The sequence below is a fragment of the Mixophyes fleayi genome, chromosome 1 (genome assembly GCF_038048845.1).
Source record: "Mixophyes fleayi isolate aMixFle1 chromosome 1, aMixFle1.hap1, whole genome shotgun sequence".
Lineage (NCBI taxonomy): Eukaryota > Metazoa > Chordata > Amphibia > Anura > Limnodynastidae > Mixophyes > Mixophyes fleayi.
This window is the reverse complement of record NC_134402.1, coordinates 66,535,011-66,555,473: the sequence shown is the minus strand read 5'-3', so window position 1 is coordinate 66,555,473 and position 20,463 is coordinate 66,535,011. Positions and strand designations below refer to the sequence as shown.

The 20,463-nt window shown below is 41.7% G+C and overlaps 1 protein-coding gene across 1 annotated transcript in view; it reads left to right on the top strand.

Moving 5' to 3' along the window:
- PDCL2 (phosducin like 2) overlaps positions 1-12,232 on the top strand; it is a 36,383-nt gene extending 24,151 nt beyond the window's left edge. Inside the window, exon 6 of the mRNA XM_075189352.1 lies at positions 12,096-12,232. Coding sequence (XP_075045453.1) covers positions 12,096-12,226 — 131 coding nt within the window. The 3' untranslated portion in view covers positions 12,227-12,232. The remainder of the gene's footprint in view (positions 1-12,095) is intronic.
- Positions 12,233-20,463: the final 8,231 nt, after the last annotated feature.

Sequence of the window (20,463 nt, the reverse complement as noted above, 5' to 3'; positions counted from 1 at the left end):
ATTGTCAGTATCATATAACATTATACATATTTCCTCTACACAATCTTCTATCGGCCCATATGTATGTGTTCTTACCTCTGGGGACAGGACTAATTAATAAAAACTCGACTCCTTTCACACTAAAAAATCTAAGGTGTCTGTTTATCATTGGTGGCTAGTGGGCAGCAATTTATCAAACCAGGGCTCATTGGCAGGTGCTGGCGAAACCCACCTCCAAAACTAACTAAAATCTTCTTCACTGGCAGCCTAACACAGCCGGCAAATGGAGGCACTGACCTCTGTCTCACTAGTGTGCGTGCGCGGCTATGGAGCATCTTCTCCAACGCTGAAGTCCTTAGGGCGCCATTAAAAGGTAAGGTAACACCATCTTGAGATGGAATTAGTTTTTAAACGCTGGTACTGAAAAGCAAAGTTTTTCACCACTTGCTAAACTGGGTCACATGGCAGCCCCCATAGACTTCTAATGGGAACTGCAGGGACCAGGATTATACAGGTTAAGGCAGGGAAATCTCTGATTTTTTTCTACTTTGATAAATTAAAAGAAGAGCTGTGATGGCCATTATCTGGAGAAAACAGCTGTTTCTCTGGATCTTTGATTCATCGCAGCTTAGTAAATAGACCCCTTAGTGTTCTGAAGCTCAATGGGAAACACTATCACATAGTGCTTCACCTGCAAAAAAAATTCCACATGCAGTGCTTTTTTCTGGCCTCTTGAATGATATCGAGGTAATAATAGTGTATAATATATTTATGCTTAAAGACAACCTGTCACCAAGTGCTCTGTTTCCATTTCATTCTTTTACTACATACTGCCTTGTGCACTACAGGCCTGAAACGTCCGACCATTTGCGGAGCATATCTTTGCATTTTTTCACAATGTACATACTGATAAAGTGAACCTATGTACCTGCAGCTATTCAGACCTGCAACCTTTTGGCACTTCGGATTCAGACAGCGACGTAGTTGCGGATAAGACTGAAACACAGGTTTTATTGGCAGGTTATCAGGGGCAGGTGTAAGTAGCGCATGATGACAAACACCCAAACAAAGAAACTGCTTGTAATTAGAGGTTTGCTAATGATTCGCAGATGCTTATTGAGACTTAAGTAGTGGCTTGGGCATAGATTAGGATTTGCTGTGCATGTTGTAGATTTTTTTTTTTCATACGTCAGGAATTTATTCCTGTTGTATTATCTAGGTTATTCAAGTTTAAATTATGCAGGTCTGGAGGAAGCCGGATTGTAGAAGGCATAGGACATACTAAACTCCCTATTTTAAATATTCTCTCCTGGGCTAATGGAATTATAGAGGAACCATGTCCTAAATACATTTGGCCTCATTGAAGTTTGACTGCAACTTGCACTTAAGTTGCGTTTTAAAAAAGAGCACGTAACTTGAGCGTAGTTCCAACCGTATTGAAATCCAAGTGCATCTCAAGATACATTTCCATTTGAATCTGGGTGTAAGTACACTTTGCCTATGCAGAACTTGCTGTACATAGACAAAGAACAGACACATCAGAACGCATAAAAACATTATATAATAAAATAAGTGAACAACTCTTAACAGTATAATCATTAATAAAAATATGGATTTAAATTATATATGTATATAGAGAGAGGAAGCACTCAGTACTCGCATGTACCCAATGCACTGTGCATGGTCCAAACAGGTACTTGTAGGTAGACAATGTTCTAAAACTTCGAACAGACCAGCACCAGTATTAAGAAAACATTTAAGATTTAATTTATCATAAAAGACGTTAGAAAATTATGACCAATGATCGTTTCAGTGTCACAGACTTTCTTCAGGTTTAGATTGCCTGTTAGTCGCACTGTGGGTGATCCAGGCATTATTTGGATCTCATCAAATGCCAGGGGCAGATCTAGATATTTTATCTTTTTCCATTCTATCAGTAGTGGGCTGCCTGTGGCTGTACACTATGTGCAGGTCCGTGGAAGAGACAGGCATGCAGAGTGTTCTGTTTAAAACACAGGGTTATCTCTCTGGTCCTCAGCCGTCACAGACCTGTACATAGTGTGCGCCCCTGCTAGAGAGGGGCCGATGTATGTAAATCATAATTTTATATAGCTCCCTGTGCCCTACTCTCAGTGGTAACAAGTATCCCCTATGCTAAACATTGATATGCAAAATCCCTGTGGTGAAAGCCTACTCGTTTGCAGGATAAGAGATCTGCCATCTTTGAACTCCAGGGGAACTGGAACTGGACTGGTTCATAAAGCCTTTGCTCATTGGTCCAGTCAAATCTAGTCCAGATTGATTGATTCAGTTCAACCTACCCCCACTATCAGATTGACTACCCGACTCAAACTGCTCACCTAGATTGGTGCAGGATGTGAAGTTCAATTAATGGCAGGGGTGGAGACATATAAAGAGCACATGCTGCAGCATTTCTCTCTCCCTGTCTTGCCTGGTCCGTTCTGACTAGGGGATACGGCTCCTGTTGGCATGATCATTGTCAGGCACAGTCCCCACACGTTCGTTAGGTGCCAGGGACGGTCGACTTCTCATGCTGCACAGTCGCGTCTTGTTGCCCAGCAATGGGACACTTCCTCCTCTTCTGGCCCGGCGTCCGGCGGGTGCATGCACAGAACACTCGCATCTCCGTTGCTAGACAATGGGACTCGACTGTGTAGCCACTGTATCACCTCCTTCTGTCGGCGGTCAGCTGATTCCGATGATTCCACTGCCACCAATCAGAAGACTTCACATACTATATAAGGAGGGTGCCAGAGTATCAAGGTCTTCTTATGCTCCAGCACTCCTGTCTGTGTACCTGTCTTCTCTTCTGACTGACCTCCTGGCTCTTGACCTGGCTTTACCTCACCCTGCACCTGGATTCTCCTTTGGCTTGTTTAGATCTCCTGGTTTGACCCCTGGCTTCCTGACTATGCTTTTCACTGATCCTCTGGTACTTTGTTTACCCACACAGCCTGACCCCGAATTGCATGACTATGCCTATTCACCTGCTACTTCACTGGTGGCTAACTTGGAGGGCCGCGACCTGCACCTCTCCTGCAGCAACTCCAAATCCCCTGCGGGGGTTCCTGGTGAAGACCAGAGGCGCATTAGACTTCATTCCTCCTAACTTAGCAGTGTCAATACCAGCAAGTAGACTTCAGTTCAAGCTAACTCATGACAATCATAGGATTGTGCTTGTTACTCAGCTCATGGAATTCTCCACAAACTTGGTTACTTTGTGTGCCTGCCAAAAGCAAGAGGACATAGGGCTATCCACTCAGCTGCCCTACCAGCAGCAGAGGTAATACTGTGGCTCTGTGATCGGGATAATGCTCCAAGTGAACTAGTGAAGAGGTTCTGGGTACCCTCAGCCAGCACATAGGGCTGCCTTCGGGCTGACCAGTGGGCATAAGAGTTATACATAAGCCTGGTATACTCACATCCTCCCCCCCAGGTGGAGGGATTTTTGAAGGAGAAGGAACTCTGAATGGAAGAGGGTTATCGAACTCTACCAGGGGACAAATAGTGGTTGGACATTGCTATCCCAGTGAGGAATTTTGGTAGATATCGGGAGTCACTCATGATCCAGAGGAAACTGGTGAGCCTACTTGAAGTAGGGAGACTGGTACTCTGGGTCCCACTAAGCTAGTGGAGAGTTGGCCGAGCAGCCAGGATCAGCAAAATTGGAGGACAACTACTTGAGAACGACCCACTGGCCATCCTCTGGAATAACTTTGGGAATCATTGGTGGCCTGACTGGGACTCTGTGAAACTTCTTGTGTGGTGAGACCTCTCCTATGTGCTGTTTGGGTGTTTTATTGCCGCTGGTTATTAGCTAACACTCTTGTATATTTGGTGGGGGGAATATTTCTCCTTGTTGGAACACTGTTTTTGCATTTACTCTGTGTGAACACTTGTGTGAATAAAGGGATCATTATCTCTTTGTTGCCTCCTTACCTGTGTGATTCCGTGAACCTAGTGGGCCAGGTATCTAGTGAACTTAAGTTCTATTTTTCCAGTCCATAAATGACCACCATTCTATTTACACACAGCCAATGCTTATCAGTATATCTGTGTAGGTATTATATATGATGAATAATGATGTGCCTCCCATAAATATTCAGCAGTTTAGTTACACATTTTAATTTGCCATGATTAACCTGGTTGCAAAGAACAGACTAACATGTATTGAGATAATGTGTAAGACATGACTATACTTACTATAAGACATTTCTACTAAGGTATTACAAAGACTGCTTGCAGTGTAGTCTATTCAATAGAGTGCCATATTGTCTCTTAATCCCCTTATGTCCTCCCAGAACCTTTCTGTCAGTCTTATTCATGTGCAATAAGACAAGAGCTTTAAGGAATGGCCTAGTGGGAAGGGGTAGGTGGAAGACATTGGGGGGCTGGATACAACAATAATGGGTCATGGACAAGTTCCAGAGGTCCCAAAATATGATACAGATAACCTCCCAAAGCAAGTTCATAGCTTACACAGAGGGATTTCATAAAACTATTTTTAACATTTGTTTTTCCTTGTGCATCATAAGGATATGTCTAAATTTCGAGGTTAGAGTGGTTATGAAGATCTGATCATAACTGATATTTGTTTTTCCATTAATATGTTTATAATATTTAATATTATAGAACTTAACTAATACAGTGTCAGCAGAGGATTTATGGCAGGGATGCTGATGATAACAGAACAGTATCCATGTGACTTTACCATGATGTTGATTTATTACACAGAGATCAAGATGGAGATTGCACATGCTCAGGAATCAGACTGTAATAAATGTCATAGGAATCAGACCTACACACACACAGAGATAACAGAGCACACGGATTCCTCACACTCCCCCTTGTTTGAAACTGTCTAGCTATTGTTAGGACTCTGCCTCTATTTTGTATGTGGTTGCAGTACCTTAATTCCACTAGAGGTGCTGCTGTTTGCCCCTGAACTTAGCACCTCTCCTGTAGGAGTTAATCTCCTTACCTGATTAGTACCAGCACCTGTCTCACAGTTTCATATACCTGCCTCAATCTGTGTTCTGTGCAGTACATCGTTTATCCCTGTTCCAGTTTTGCTTTAATGCTGTCTAATTTCCTGTTGTGACCCGCTGCCTGATTACCGGACCCTGCTTGTTTGCCTGTTGCCCTGACTTCTGCCTGATTACTGGATTATGCTTTTTTGCTTGTGACCCTGACCTCTGCCTGCCTACTGGATTCTGCTTGAACTCTTGTTGCCCTGACCTCTGCTTGGTCACTAGACTCAGCTAGTCTGTCTGCTTCCCTGGACTGCATTGTGCCTCTGGCAATCTGGAATTCTGATCCCTGCCTCCTTAGTCTGGAGCCTCATGCCTCCTGGCAATTGGGTAACTAAATATATTTGTTCCTGCATTTAAACTGTATTTGTCATTGCTTGGAACCTGTTGCTTCTGTGGACTATGCATACCATTCATCACACCTGTTCATATTTGTGTATTGGAGTATACCTGTTTATTCTGCTACCTGAAATTTGCATATTCCACAAACTGAATCCTTGTTCACATATTTTGCCAAAATAGAGACACTTGGTTTTTCTACTGCTATTGCCGTGTCCTGAATTCACTAGGAATCATAACAGCTATAACAAACGTTACTAATTCACATTTAAAATTTTAACTAGATATAACATTTTAGACCTAAGTATTTGTCCAGTAGTAAAATACACAATATGACATGCATTGACACTTTAAATATATTCCAGTCTACATTTCTGCAAGAAAACATTTAGACTAGGTGAGGCAAGTCCCTTAGTTAGCATGTCTGCAAGATTTTCTACAGTTACAATGTACTTTACAATAATCAGGTTGTTGTCAAGTAAGTTCCTGGTAAAACTGTGTCCGATTACTATATGTTTGGACCATGCATGGTGCTTGGTGCTTTGGGATAAATTGATTGCACCCTTGATGTCACAAGCAATCTTGAAGACATTATTATCATCGACTAAACCCAATTTGTGCAAGATCTTTTCGATCCATATGGCCTCTTTTCAACTTCCGTTAGAGCCATATATTCTGCTTAAGTTGTAGATACAGCTACAGTAGGCTGTTTCTGACTTGTCCAGCTGATAGCTGCGTCTGCCATCATAAACATATAGCCTGTATAGGACCAACTGTCGTCTACATGGGATCCCAATTAGCATCAAAGTATGCCTTAAGTTCTGAGATTCCATTCCTTGAGAAACATTACTTAAGTGTTGCAGTCCCTTTCAGGTATCTCAATATGCGTTTATCAGCAATCCAATGTAGCTTCCCTGGGTTTGTTGCAAACTGACTGACACGGATTACAGCACGCATAATATCCGAGTGTGCTGATAGCTGCATACATTAATGTCGCAACAGCACTTTGATACGGAATTCTTTTCATTTCCTGTGTCTCTGCTTCAGTAGTTGGACACGTAGCTTTTCTGAATTTTTTTATATTCGTGTCTACAGGTGTACTGACTGGTTTGTCCACAATAATACATGTTATTGTCCTTTAAAGCCATCAGTTCTTTATCAATTACAGATTTCCATTCACTTCAATCACAACTTTCTTTTGTTTCCTGCAAATTTTAAGGTTAAATGTAAATAAGTTTTGCAAATTCCTCATAATACCTGATGTTTTTTCTTTATTTTCCATCAATGAACTTCTATTCTATATTTGTGTATCATCTGTATGATCCCTTTTCTCAGTAGCAGATTCACACTTGGCTAGGTACACACTGACCTGGTGATTGCACGAAAAACCACCAATCAGCCGACATCCGACCGTTTGGTCAGATATCGTGTGAGTGTGTATAGTGACACGATGATCTAAAGTCGTTCCAAAGTGCTGATCATCGTTTCATTTGGTGGATCGTACTGTTTAATATTTTCCGACCAATCACTGACCAATCATGTAGTGTGTATGCACTCATGCTCACGATCTCCATAGAGTTTAGAGTCTGGCTCTTTTCAGCCAATGCTGGCGATGAATGTCCCGGTGAATAAATGTAGAGAGTGCTATAGAAGGAATCATATATTTGTTCGTTCTGAGACAGCTTCTGTGACTCTCAAACGAAACATTCTAACAAAATTCGTTAGGACATGTGGATAGCTATAACAAGGCGGTTTTAATCAGTGTGACAATGTGACAAGAATGAATGAATGAATATTGTGCTGTCATTCTCTGAAGACTAGAGGACCAGATGAAGGACCAGATGAAGAGCACAGATCTGAAGGTAAATTATGTCAGTGTGTATGCATGAATCGCCAGACTGGTCGGACTTTCAGTTGTAGGTACAATCATTTGAGATAACATGTCGGTCGGAAAATTCTTCAGTGTGTACCTAGCCTAATCCACGCTTTCGCTCATTTGCTTATCCAGCATGACAGCCTTTGTTGATGATGTAGTGTTGGATGTATTGACTTTTAGGACTAGATTTACTAAGCTGCGGGTTTGAAAAAGTGGGGATGTTGCCTATAGCAACCAATCAGATTCTAGCTGTCATTTTGTAGACGGTACTAAATAAATGAAAGCTAGAATCTGATTGGTTGCTATTGGCAACATCCCCACTTTTTCAAACCCGCAGCTTAGTAAATCTAGCCCTTAATGTTTGGATTTTAGACTCCGTTTGTGAAAAACTACATCTCTGGTTTTAATGAGTTTCCTACCCTCAATGTCCCAAAGGCAATAGCCCTTGCTCTCATTGCAATACACCAACATGACACATGAAAGAGACTTTGGGTCAAGTTTTCGACTCTTCTCTTTCGGGACATGCGCAAAAGCTTTATATCCAAACATGTTTAAGTGTGCGACATTTAAGGCCTCTTCTGCATTTTTCCGCTCACCGCTATGGGTTGGCACACAATTGTTTAAGTAAACAGCAGTAATTACTGCCTCTGCCCAGAAACTTTTACCTAGAGCCTACCATGGTGCATTGTTCATGCTCTCTCAACAATCGTCCTGTTCACCCTCTCACTGATGCCATTGTGCTCAGGAGTGTAGTAATGGTCAATTGCTTGATGCCATGCTTCTTTTACAAAAACTGTTAGACCCTTGTTTTCATACTCTCCTCCATTGTCTGATCTCAGGATTTTCAACTTGAAATCTGTTTGTTTCCTCCAAGTTTCTATATTCAATAATTTTGCCAGTCACTTCACTTTTATTCTTAATAAAGTATAATAAAGTATAGATGCTTTTTTCGTGTTGCATCATCAGTGAAGGTGACAAAATATTTGAACCCACTGATGGCACCACTTCCATTGGCCTGCACATGTCTGCATGTACTAATGCCAGTGGCTGCTCAGCTCTGCTCGCTCTTTCCAGGAATGGACATTGTGTCCCTCTCCCTATTATGCAGCTTTCACACACTTGTCTCATTATTTTCCACAGTTATTCTAGTCACCATGCCATCCAGTAACTTCTGCGCGTTATCATATCCCAGATGACCCAATCTTCTGTGCCATAGCTCCATGGAAGATTCCTCACTAGAGGCTGCCATTGCTAAACACGTTTCTGTGTCCAGGACATACAATATTGATGACAAGTTGCCATGGCCATCACAGTCCCTCTACCAATTTGCACAATACACTGTTCTCTTGCAAATTGCACTCTGAATCCCTTCTTCTCCAAGTCTGTGTCTGTGTGTGAGTGTGTGTCTATATTAGGGAATTTAGACTGTAAGCTCCAATGGGGCAGGGACTGATGTGAATGAGTTCTCTGTACAGCGCTGCAGAATTAGTGGCGCTATATAAATAAATGATGATGATGATGATGAACATGCTTCCAGCTCTCAGTTTTGGCCCTTGGTCTGGCATGTACAATACATCCTCAATGTCAGTGACTATTGTGTTTACTTTTATTCTTAGTTGAACATTTACTGTTCCAATTTCTATGGCAATAAAAGTCTTAGGGCTAGATTTACTAAGCTGCGGGTTTGAAAAAGTGGGAATGTTGCCTAGAGCAACCAATCAGATTCTAGCTTTCATTTATTTAGTACCATCTACAAAATGAAAGGTAGAATCTGATTGGTTGCTATAGGCAACATCCCCACTTTTTCAAACCCGCAGCTTAGTAAATCTAGCCCTTATTCTCTATTCCTCTGTCAGAGGGTCACATACTTTCAGTGATTTAAACCAACCTTTGTTGCAGCTGAAAGGCCTTGTGGCTCCCATGTCTGTGTACATTCAGGGCCAGAGCCGTAACTGCTGTTGCTTGCAGCCGTGTTGTATCTTTCACACCAGGGCCGGACTTGGACTAAAAATCAGCCCTGGCATTTAAAGTACACAGGCCCACTTTCTGTGGGCTTCATGCACGATATAGTTGCACACTGATGTGGCGTTGCTGGTGCAGTGCAACAGGAAGCAGCAGAAATAGGGTTAGTGTGTATAGTGACACAATGGTCGAAAGTCGTTCCAAAGTGTCGATTGTTGCCTCATTTGGTTGGTCGTACTGTTTAATATTTTCCGATCCACCTAACGATCATGTAGTTTGTGTAAGTTTCCATTCGATCCACAAGCAACTGCAAATAGTTCCTCGAGTTGCGACTCCTTTGCGGGCGTGTGTATGTAATTTCTGATGCCTGTACCAGTCCCATGTTGGTGTGGTGTCCACACTTCTCTCACTTGGTAATTAGGTGCTTCTAGCGGTAAAGCAATAGCAGGTGTCTATTGTATTAATGCATATAGCATATGTCTTCCATTTCAATTAGAAACCTTTATCAACGTTTCATTTATATGTGTATTGCTTATGTCTGCCTCCTTAGTTATAGCTATTTGTCACTTTATTGTACACTCCATACACATTAAGAAAAAATATGTGTATTACATTTGTTTGCCTGCATATTTATATAATTTTTTGTATATGACCCATTTTTGTGTTTCCTATAGATGAGTATTTTATATATGCCTGTTTGCATATTATTAGTACACCTGTGTAAATGATAATGCATCTTGCACCTGTGTTCTGTAACCCTTTAAATGTACTTTGAACATGTTTTATAATCGAACCTTTATTTACTTGTTAATGCATATATTTGTAAAATACACAGAATAAACCAAACATTGTAAATCCAACAGATTTGTTGTTGAATTCTGTAGAAAAAATGAACAGTTCAAAAATAAAAAGTTTCAACATATTTATAATAGCAATATAACATTGGACTTTTTAATGGTGAAAGTGGCTAGTGCCTTGTGACATAACCTGCTGAAAAAAACGAAAACATCTTCATGAAATTTTTTTCTATTTTTTTTCTTTTTTTTTCTTCTCTATAACTGATGTTTGCCCGTAATTCTTTGAAATATCTGTCAAGCTTTGCCATCTTCTCTACCACACACAGCAAAGGACTGCAAACATTATTTTCTCTCTTAGAACTTTTGTCCGATATCACAATGGTGTCTACAAAAAATGGAAAAAATAAGTTTAGCATTTAACATCTATATATGTAATAAACCAACCAACATCAAGTAAAGTTCCATTTTGCTCACCCTCTACACTTCTCATAATAACTTTATGTTGTGGTCCCTCTTGTTGCATCTCTCAAAGGAGCCCTTTGCCCCCATAGATTCTGGCGCCATTTTGGTTATTATAACGATATACATTTCTCCCCAAGACATTTTACAATTTCCACATGACTTCAAATACCTTCTTTTAATACATTTTTTTTTCTTCCAATTCCGTATCAATTTTTGTCTGTTTTAACAAGTACGTGTTCAGCTTTAACATTTTCGGTACCAACCCAGTACATGTAATTGTGCATTCTTCTTTCTGGAAATAATACAACATTTTCAATATACTATATACTATTGTCAGTCATTCATCTACAAATTCACTAACAAGTCCTTTAAACAGTTGCACAACATGTCAAACTCACTTTTTTTAATGTTCCTATGGATTCGTATCGGTCTCCGTTGTTCTGTATATTTTTAGGTCCGACCAATGCTTCTGCACGTGAAATTTAAAATTCCTTAAATTTGTTTTAGCAATTTCTGCATTATTAATTCCTTTCTGGTATTAACGCTTCGGTATTTTCTCTTTTGGGCTCATTGACTTGCGCCATCTTCTAACATCCCTCGGTGTCAGACAGGCTCCTCTAATTTTATACACTCAGACATGGGCGTTCGTTTTAGTTGTGGACCAATCAGTGGTAGTACCTGTACAAAATGTTGCATTGTGGGTGAAGGCCATTCATGTATAATAACCTCGTGAAAGAGAGCAGAAAAGAGCAGTTTATTGTTGTTTTTCAACAGTATCCATATTAGTAAAAATAAAATGTTATGTGCGGTTGCGAATGAACGTAGACTGTACGCGTGCTAACAAATGTATGAAGAAAACGTGTTACCTTCCCTTTTTTATGAGGATTGGGGTGGTTACTATTGAACATGCTCGGCCCTTTATTTAAATTTCATGGCAATATCGTTACATGGATCTGACAAGTCATTTAGTGTGTACAAAATTCTAATCTTTGCTCACAACAATATGGCTTTGAAAACTCGCTGCCCGGACAGTCGGTCCTTCGTTAATGGTTTAAAACGTGACTAGTGTGTACGCATTAATCATCCAAATGATCGGACCTTCGGTCAAAGGTAAAGTCGTTGTAGATAACACGTCGGTTGGAAAATTGAGACCAAATCCCCACCTACAGATGGACTGTTTCCCCCTTTGCAAGGCTTAGCAGTACAGGATAAGGTTTTCTGCTGTTCCTATTTGATTTTCAGAGTATGACACAGCCAGTGCTGAGCTAGTGTCATTCTTTGAAAATCCATTGTCTTAAAAATAGCGATCAAGGAAATTAAATTTCTTAGAAATTTGTTCCACTGAATTGGAGTTTATTCATATTCTTTTCATTGCTTTCACAACATTATCTTTGAAGCATTTTGCTTATTATTCTGCACTGACAAAATCTTACAAGGATGGAACAGTCTGTAAGTAGAACTCAGCATTGGTTCATGTCATACAAAGTCAGCATTAAATCAAAGGTCTGCCATTTAGATATCATTTCTTAGAAGTTTGTTTTCAATAAATTAAATGGCTTGGCAATCAATAACACATTTCATTGCCTTAATCTAATATTATCGCTGTTTTATTTTAACATTATTTTCAAGAACTTGAGTGGATGCTGACTGAACTAGGAGTTGTCCAATCTGACCTGGAAGAAGACCCTAGAAAGAAGTTTGTCGATTTGATGATGTCGTCAGTGATGCGCAGTTCTATCCATAAGAAAGAGGATGACTGAAATTAATAAAACAGAAATTAAATAAGAGTTTCATAGTAGTATATTGCAAGGAAACAAAAAAGAAAAAATTGCAAAACATTTCGATATCACTCTAAAATAGGAAAATATGTCATAAATAATCACTACTAATAACCACAGACAATATGCGACCAGTATGCAATGCCACTCCTCCAGCAATGGGAGTTTATTAAAAATGTTACCTGCACTGCTTCTATACTATGCCTAGGACACCTAGCGGGTTACTGAATCCTTTCTACAGTTTACCTTGTGCTATTTAGACCACACCCATCCCCGTTCTTTACCACTTACATAACATACAACCATTGCACAATAGCCATTAAAGTCCCTGTATGGAGCCTGCACAATCACAATGCAGATAAATATTGCCTTGTTATTCTGGATTCACAGACACAAGCAAACATCAGAACTTCAAATGTTTCTCCAAGTCATCAGGAGCGGTGGCTTGGTTACCTGTGGTTCTGCTGTTATATGCTTCATTTTATGTACTTCTGGTTTGTATACTAATTTATTACATACTTTCCTACTCTCCCAGAATGTCCAGGAGACTCCCGAATTTCTGGGCGTCCTCCTGGAGTCTCGGGAGAGCAGGCAGGCCAACCTCCTGGAACCTGTTTCCAGGCCAGTTTGTTGGTTAACTGGTGGGGGCGGAGCTTAGCATTGTGTTTCACTTGTCATCACGGCCCCACCCCCAGCTGTAATAGGGTAAAATGGTTGTGACAGATTAGTAGGCGGCACAAATGACACGTTCCACTTGACCACGCCCCCCAAAATCACCAGCGAGATCTCAAAGACATGTATGAGGTATTACCACCCACTTTTAACTAAAGCTGAAACCCCTCCCAAATCTTTAGGACAGTCTCCTGCTAAGATCTCAAGCAGATTTTAATTTAAGAGAATCTATAATGGAAAAGGATTTGGGAGTGCTCGTAGACAGTAGACTTAGCAATAGTGCTCAATGTCAAGCAGCAGCTGCAAGGGCAAACAAAGTATTGGCATGCATAAAAAGGGGCATAGATGCAAGGGAAGATTGCCACTGTATAAATCGTTGGTAAGACCTCATCTTGAATATGCAGTACAGTTCTGGGCACCACTCTATAAAAAAGATAATTTGGAACTAGAAAGGGTTCAGAGAAGGGCGACAAAATTGATAAAGGGTATGGAGTCATTAAGTTATGAGGAAAGGTTAGCCAGTTTAGGCGTGTTTACTTTAGAAAAGAGGCGTCTAAGGGGAGATATGATTACTATGTACAAATACATTAGGGGTCAATACAGAGAGCTTTCATGGAAACTTTTTACCCCAAGGACCATACACAGGACACGTGGTCATCCCCTAAGGTTAGAGGAGAGGAAATTTCACAACCAGCAAAGGAAGGGGTTCTTTACAGTAAGGGCAGTCAAGATATGGAATTCATTGCCATGGAAGGTTGTGATGGCAGATTCAATAGATATGTTTAAGAAAGGGTTAGACAAATTTTTAGCGGAAAGGTGTATCCAGGGATACGACCGTTCATTTTAAATTAAGGATAGTAGTGGATATAGGGTAAAAATAGGACTGCAATATTGAGTCTGGGGGGATTTTCACAATTGAAACAGATTGGCGGTTGCTTACTCTGGATTAATTTCAAATATAAGTGCAGGATCGCAGGAGATCCAAAATAGGTTGAACTTGATGGACTGGTGTCTTTTTTCAACCTCATCAACTATGTTACTATGTAGATTTAAAAACTGATTATGTATGCATCAGAGTTACTGTGACATCATGGTCCCTATGTATGAAGCAACAAATCCACACAGTGCATCTCTACAGCACGTAAGAAAAGCTGTCACTCAAACTCTATTTACTCTGTTAGAAAAGTACTTTCCTCCTAACATGGCAAAGTGCTGCAGATGAGTAAGAGAGAGCATAGTGGACATATTTGCTTTACATTCCTTTTATTTAATGTACATTATTGAGTTCACAAAAATAGAGCCTTTGCTATGTATTAATATTAAATAGTGAATTTACTTGTTCTTTAAATATAGAGGCACATATTATTTTGATAATCATGATATTAAAATGTATAGCGTTGATTTTTCTTTCAAGACCCCATACTCACAAACTTTGGCTTCTACATAACTTATATTATATGAAAATAAAGACACAGCACATAATTAAGTTTGGAAGAAGGACACATTTTATTAAACCTTAATTTTAAAAGATCGGTGGCGGCAAGAGCAGATCAGTCAGCTACATTTGCAAAACCAATAAAGGTGGAAAGGTCAGACCATTGTACTACCAACCCAGGATATACCTTATCTATTGGCCGGTGCTAAATGGATCAATTGGTGACAACTCCCTTTCTGGACTCGACAGTGGCGTGCGACCATTCAGCAGGCCAAGGGGTCCTCCTCGCTAGAGGTCCAAGAGTCTGGTGACTTCAAGAGGTGCAGTGACTCGAGAATGTTCGTTAACCAGCACCATATGCTATCTGCCTGCTGACTGACAGAGAGACTAGGGTCAATTTTTATAGCAGCAAATTAACCTTCTAGTATGCTTTTGGAGTGTGGGAGGAAACCGGAGCACCCGGAGGAAACCCACGCAAACATGGGGAGAACATACAAACTCCACACAGATAAGGCCATGGTCAGGAATTGATCTCATGACCCCAGTGCTGTGAGGCAGAAGTGCTACCACTTAGCCACCGTGCTGCCCAATATGCCATGAGTTGCCACCTGATTACACTGCCAAGCCTTCATCGATTTGTCTTGCGCATGCGCCAGGAAACTTTATACTCACTCTCTCAAATCAGTAATGCTGATCAGACTCCAGTGTTTTTCAATATGCCTCGCAAAAGCACTATTACACTAAAAGGATCATCGAATTTATCTATGAAAACCAGTAGTAATGAGGAATTACGGTGCACGGTAAAGCTTGCCATTAAAGCTAATGTAAGGAAGTTACCGGCTTACATAATTTTTTATGTTAACTACATAGGATAGGTACATAAAAAATAGAGAAATAAGATGCACTCACAAATCTACTGTACTTTCCTGGGTGAAGAATATGGAAACACAATCATCAAAATTTTTTCAGGAACTGACATTTTTCTGACTAGTGTTATCAGGACCTTTCTCACTAGGACTGAAATATACCACCATCATTACCCTATGAACATGTTCTCTGCAAATACAAACCCACAAAGCATTTGTGGCTGATTCTATTGTTACACAGATTAAGATGTTGGTTTGTATGAAGTATATACATCGCAACATTGTGGGTAAATAAGCATGGATCAATTTGTACAAAAAAAGGCAAAATAAAAATATTATTTATTAACCGTTATTTTTATAGTGCCTACATATTACACAGACAACAATGCTAACCACTGTGCCATTATACCGCTGCAAAAGACTGATTAAATAGTATTCTATGGCAAAAAGTGTATATCACAAAGACATAAAGGGAACTGATAAACTGGAGTACAGTGGTAAACATTGTCAGGAGTTAAAGATAAATAATCATATAAAGAATGTAAATGCATACAAACAATTCGCTGGTAGTCAATATAACGATGATCTAAACACTGACATGACATACCCCGACGTGATGACACCGAAAATCTCATTGCCGACATAGTGGTAATACACAGCGTCGGACTGGCCTGCCGGTGAGCCGGACAATCCACCGAACGCTGGTTAGCCACGCCCCCGCTGGTCCCTTTAAGCCACGCCCCCGCTGGTCCCGTTAAGCCACGCCCCCCGCTGGGTCTGTTGTTCCAAATAGGTGACAGCCTGGTGATTGAAGTGCAGAGAGCCCAGACGCGATTGTGGCTCTCTGCACATGCGCTGTACATCACAGTCGTTGGTAGATGAGTCATGTCACATGACTCATCTGGAAAGAAGAACCGCCCACAGTTGGAGAGGTCCTGGCTCCTGCCGCCCAGAGGAGCTACATTAACAATGCAGGAGCAGCAGAAGCCATTTCTGATAAGGTCAGTAAAGCGCCCAGCCTGACATTTTGGGGAAGAGGGGAGAGAAACAAAGTGGCATGAAAGATGAGGGGCAATAAGGGCATGTGGACTGCCATGGCAGCATGGCAGAGTGGGAATGAGGGGGGCAGAGCAGCATGGCAGAGTGTGAATGAGGGGGGCAGAGCAGCATGGCACAGTGTGAAAGGGGGGGGGCAGAGCACAACATGGCAGAGTGTGAAGGGGGGCAGAGCACAGCATGGCAAAGTGTAAAGGGGGGCAGAGCACAGCATGGCAGAGGGTGAAGGGGGGCAGAGCACAGCATGGCAGAGTGTGAAGGGGGGGCAGAGCACAGCATGGCAAAGTGTGAAGGGGGGCAGAGCACAGCATGGCAGAGGGTGAAGGGGGGCAGAGCACAGCATGGCAGAGTGTGAAGGGGGGGCCAAAGCAGCATGGCACAGGGTGATGATGGTGGGCCAGGGGAAGGGGGGGAGCAAAAGCAGCATGGAGGGCGCAGTTTGATCATAAGGAGGCACAGCATGGTGAGCATGGTGATGAAGGGGCACAGTAATGTGTGTATGATGGCACAGCAGGCTTGTGGCAATGTAATGTATGTGTGGTAGCTGGTGCCTAACTAATGGGTGCTATTTTGTTTGTGGAGTGATGCAGCAATTTAATTTTACAGTGGGGACTATTAATTTAAGATGAGGTGGTTTAGGGACTATTAATTGAATGTGGGGCTGAGTTTGAGGAGCATGAGGTCTATTTATTAAATGTGAATATGAATTATTTAATGGCAGTGACGGTTGCGGGAAATAGGTATATTTATTATACATAAATGCTATTAATTTATTGCTGGGATTGTCTGAAGGGAGGGAAATAGGTTCATTTATTAAATGGGAATGCTATTACTTTAATGTTGGGTCTTTAGGAAGGCTTAAGTATTAATTGTGGGTCCTATTGATTTAAGATCGAGACTGGTTGGAATTTTCTAAATGTACCCATTTTTTTCCAGATAGGGCCCCCAAAATTTCAGGATCCAGACAAGCCGCAACTAAAGAAACCAGCAGCCACAGGTGGTGACAAGAACAGGTAGGACAGTCTGTCAAATGTTCTGAGTCTAGTGGGAAAATCCTGATTTTTTTTCTTTTTTTGGTGACTGTTCTGCCCAATCTATGGGGTAGGTCAAGACTGTGTACTCTTTATGTACACACTGCATTCTTTTTATACTACACTAGGGTGCTAGCTGTCCTTTGTGGGCTGATCACTCCCCCTCTAGTGTCTGACAGTCTTGCCTCTTTGATGGCTGGCCACACCCCTTCTGGTGGGCCCCTAGCGTTGCAGCTCCCGGTGGGCCCTTCATGCCCCAGTCCGACACTGGTAATACATACTGCTTGAAATGGAGACTTCATCATCATCATCATCATCATCATTTATTTATATAGCGCCAACATATTCCGTAGCGTTTTACAATTGGGGACAAACATAGTAAACTAATAAACAAACTGGGTAAAACAGACAAAGAGGTGAGAAGGCCCTGTTCGCAAGCTTACAATCTATGGACTTAAAGCAATTGCAACCGATGAAGATGCCGACATACTACAATGACGTCACTTTGAAGGGACGCACTATCATGCATGCTGTTAAGGTGATAATTTAAGGAGGCGCCGCCTATACAATGTTCTTTTAGAAAGCCTAGTACATTCTACAGCCGGCGCCTCCTTAAATTAGTACCTAAACAGCACGAATGTTAGTGTGACATCAAAGTGACATCGTTATAGTGTGTCGGAAACTTCATCAGTCACAATTGGTTAAGTATCCATTTCAAGCATTCTTCATGATCTTCATTGTCATCATGTCGGGGTATGTCATGTCGGTGTTTAGATCACCGCTATAACGTACCCAACCCAACACAATTATATAGACGTAAAAAATAAAACAAACAATGATGAAATGAGCTATAAATTCTTTTTAACAACACGGAAAAGGTCATCAACAAAAGAGCAAAACTGGGACAAGATGAGCTCTTTTTGTCACTTTAAAGTCCTTCATTAATTTTGGCTTTACCATTTTTCTTCTATAAAAAAAAACTCAGTTTAGTTTCCAGCCTTACATTAATAATAAGAGTGAGGTTAGATGAAAACTGTCTTTATTTCATGTGCCACTTGTGTACTTGAATGTTTTTATTTTAAATTGGTGAAAATGCGCTCTCTCGTATAGTGCTTGATTCATCAAGGTACATATATGCCGATTATGAGCATATCGTATGCAAAATCATTCTGCACGTGCCCAGAATCGGCAGAAACGTCCGTGAATGCAATACTGTTCCATGCGCCTGCGAGCACAAAGGAAACTTACAGCAGAGTATGACTTTGGCAGTGAAAGGGGTGAACACCTGCAAGGAATGCACAATGAAGGCGTTACCTGCACATACATGCAATTTATACTGTAAGCAGAAAGTCACATATCTTCAGATGAAAAGCGTGCGCCACCTTGGAGCCTAGTCTAAGACCTCACTGACAGCTCCGAACAAACACCCGGGCCATCTAATGGAAGTTTGTCCCATCCTTCAGCATACACCTACATACACTCATCTCAGACATTATTAAAGAAGGCCCTTGGAGGGAGTTTACTATGATGCATTTTGAAAAGACTGTTGTGAGAGTTCTACTTCAGATCAACTTGTTCTGAAAAGGTATTCTTTTACTATATATGTCATACACTGCACACTAATGTGAATGGTTTAACATGTAATTGTAGCAAAATGTATATTTATACATTTTTACTATAGCAGTGTGCCACATTATCAATGCTTCTCAGTTGTAAAAGGTTATGTGTTAGCTGAATAGTTTATCATCTGCTTTTTGGTGTATACTTATCCAGGGTTTGCCTATGTATTATACTAATAAATACTAATGTACTAACATACACATTTTTAATTTGTTAAAAAGAAACAAAAAAACAAAAGTTTATGTAAATATTTGAGGTACTGCCCCGCCTCAACCGCCCCCCTCCCACCAAATATATGAGCCTGGCTATGCCACTTGTAGGTGTAAGTATATTTTAACTCTTTAATGTACACACAGACTACAGATGTTGCAAGGCATGAGGTAACTTATTTATGCACTCCTTTCAACCCTCTTTCTCACATATAGCCACTCAGGGACATGGAGGAAGTGCTGGAAGAGGAGGACAAAAGGTGTCAACCCCTCCACAAGTCCACCGTCACCAGCCCTGGGAGTGTATTTTCAGGCCACGTGTCAGCCTCTTTGGGATGTCCGATGCGGAGGTGGTCCATCCTCATGGATACCCTGAGCATTAGGTCACTCTGCACAGAGCCAATGCGCAAATCCCGACAATACAGCCATTAACCAAACTGTTGGCGGTATTGCACTATAGCACCACTGGGTCCTTCCAGACCACAGTGGGAGTCGTGGCAGTGATGTCTCAAGTCACCTTCAGTTGTGTGCTGAAGGTTGTGCAGAGGGTGTTCCTGTCCCAGCTCAGCCAATTCATCCATCTGCCACTCAATGTTGAGTCCCTTGTGCCCATAGAAAAAAAACAGTGTGTCACCACAGCCAGCTTTCTGCTGATAGCAGTCGCGGCGGCCGCGGGCACCGCCGCAACTCTCACCTAGTTCCTGTAGGCGTCCCGGTCGTCGTTATGGCAACCGGGACGTCACTTCCTGCCTTTACCCGGCCAGGGCAACGGTCGGACGCTAATTACAGGGGAGCTGCGTCCCGGCAGCTGGGAACAGCCGGGCGCATGCGCAGAAGTGCCCACAAGCCTGTGGGCTGATTAATGTGGCAGGATTGAGCCTGCCCATGTGATTTCAGAGCTAGACTCTGATTGGCCACTACTGGTATTTAAGGCAGTGAGGTCTGCAGCCTCACTGCCGGTTATAGTGTTCTGTCCTCAGTCCTGCTGCCTGCTTGTGCTATCTGTTTTGGTTCCTGAAACCTTGGATTTGACTACCCGTGTTTTGACCCCTGCGTGTTATTGGACCTGTGACCCTTCTCTTCTGACCTCGACCTTTTGCCTGGACTTCGGATTTTGCTTCTCTGCCTGTGTGTTTGACCCTTCGCTTGTCTTTGGATATTGCATCTGTGCCTGTGACCCTTTGACCTAGGATTCTACTTAACTACAGCCCGCCAATCACTCCACTTCTGGGAACTCCTTTAAGTCAGTATACGTCACTCGACCCTCGGTCGGCCCACAGCCCAGTCTGTCCCCACCACTAGGGGCTCCAGCGAACACCTGGTCTTCTGA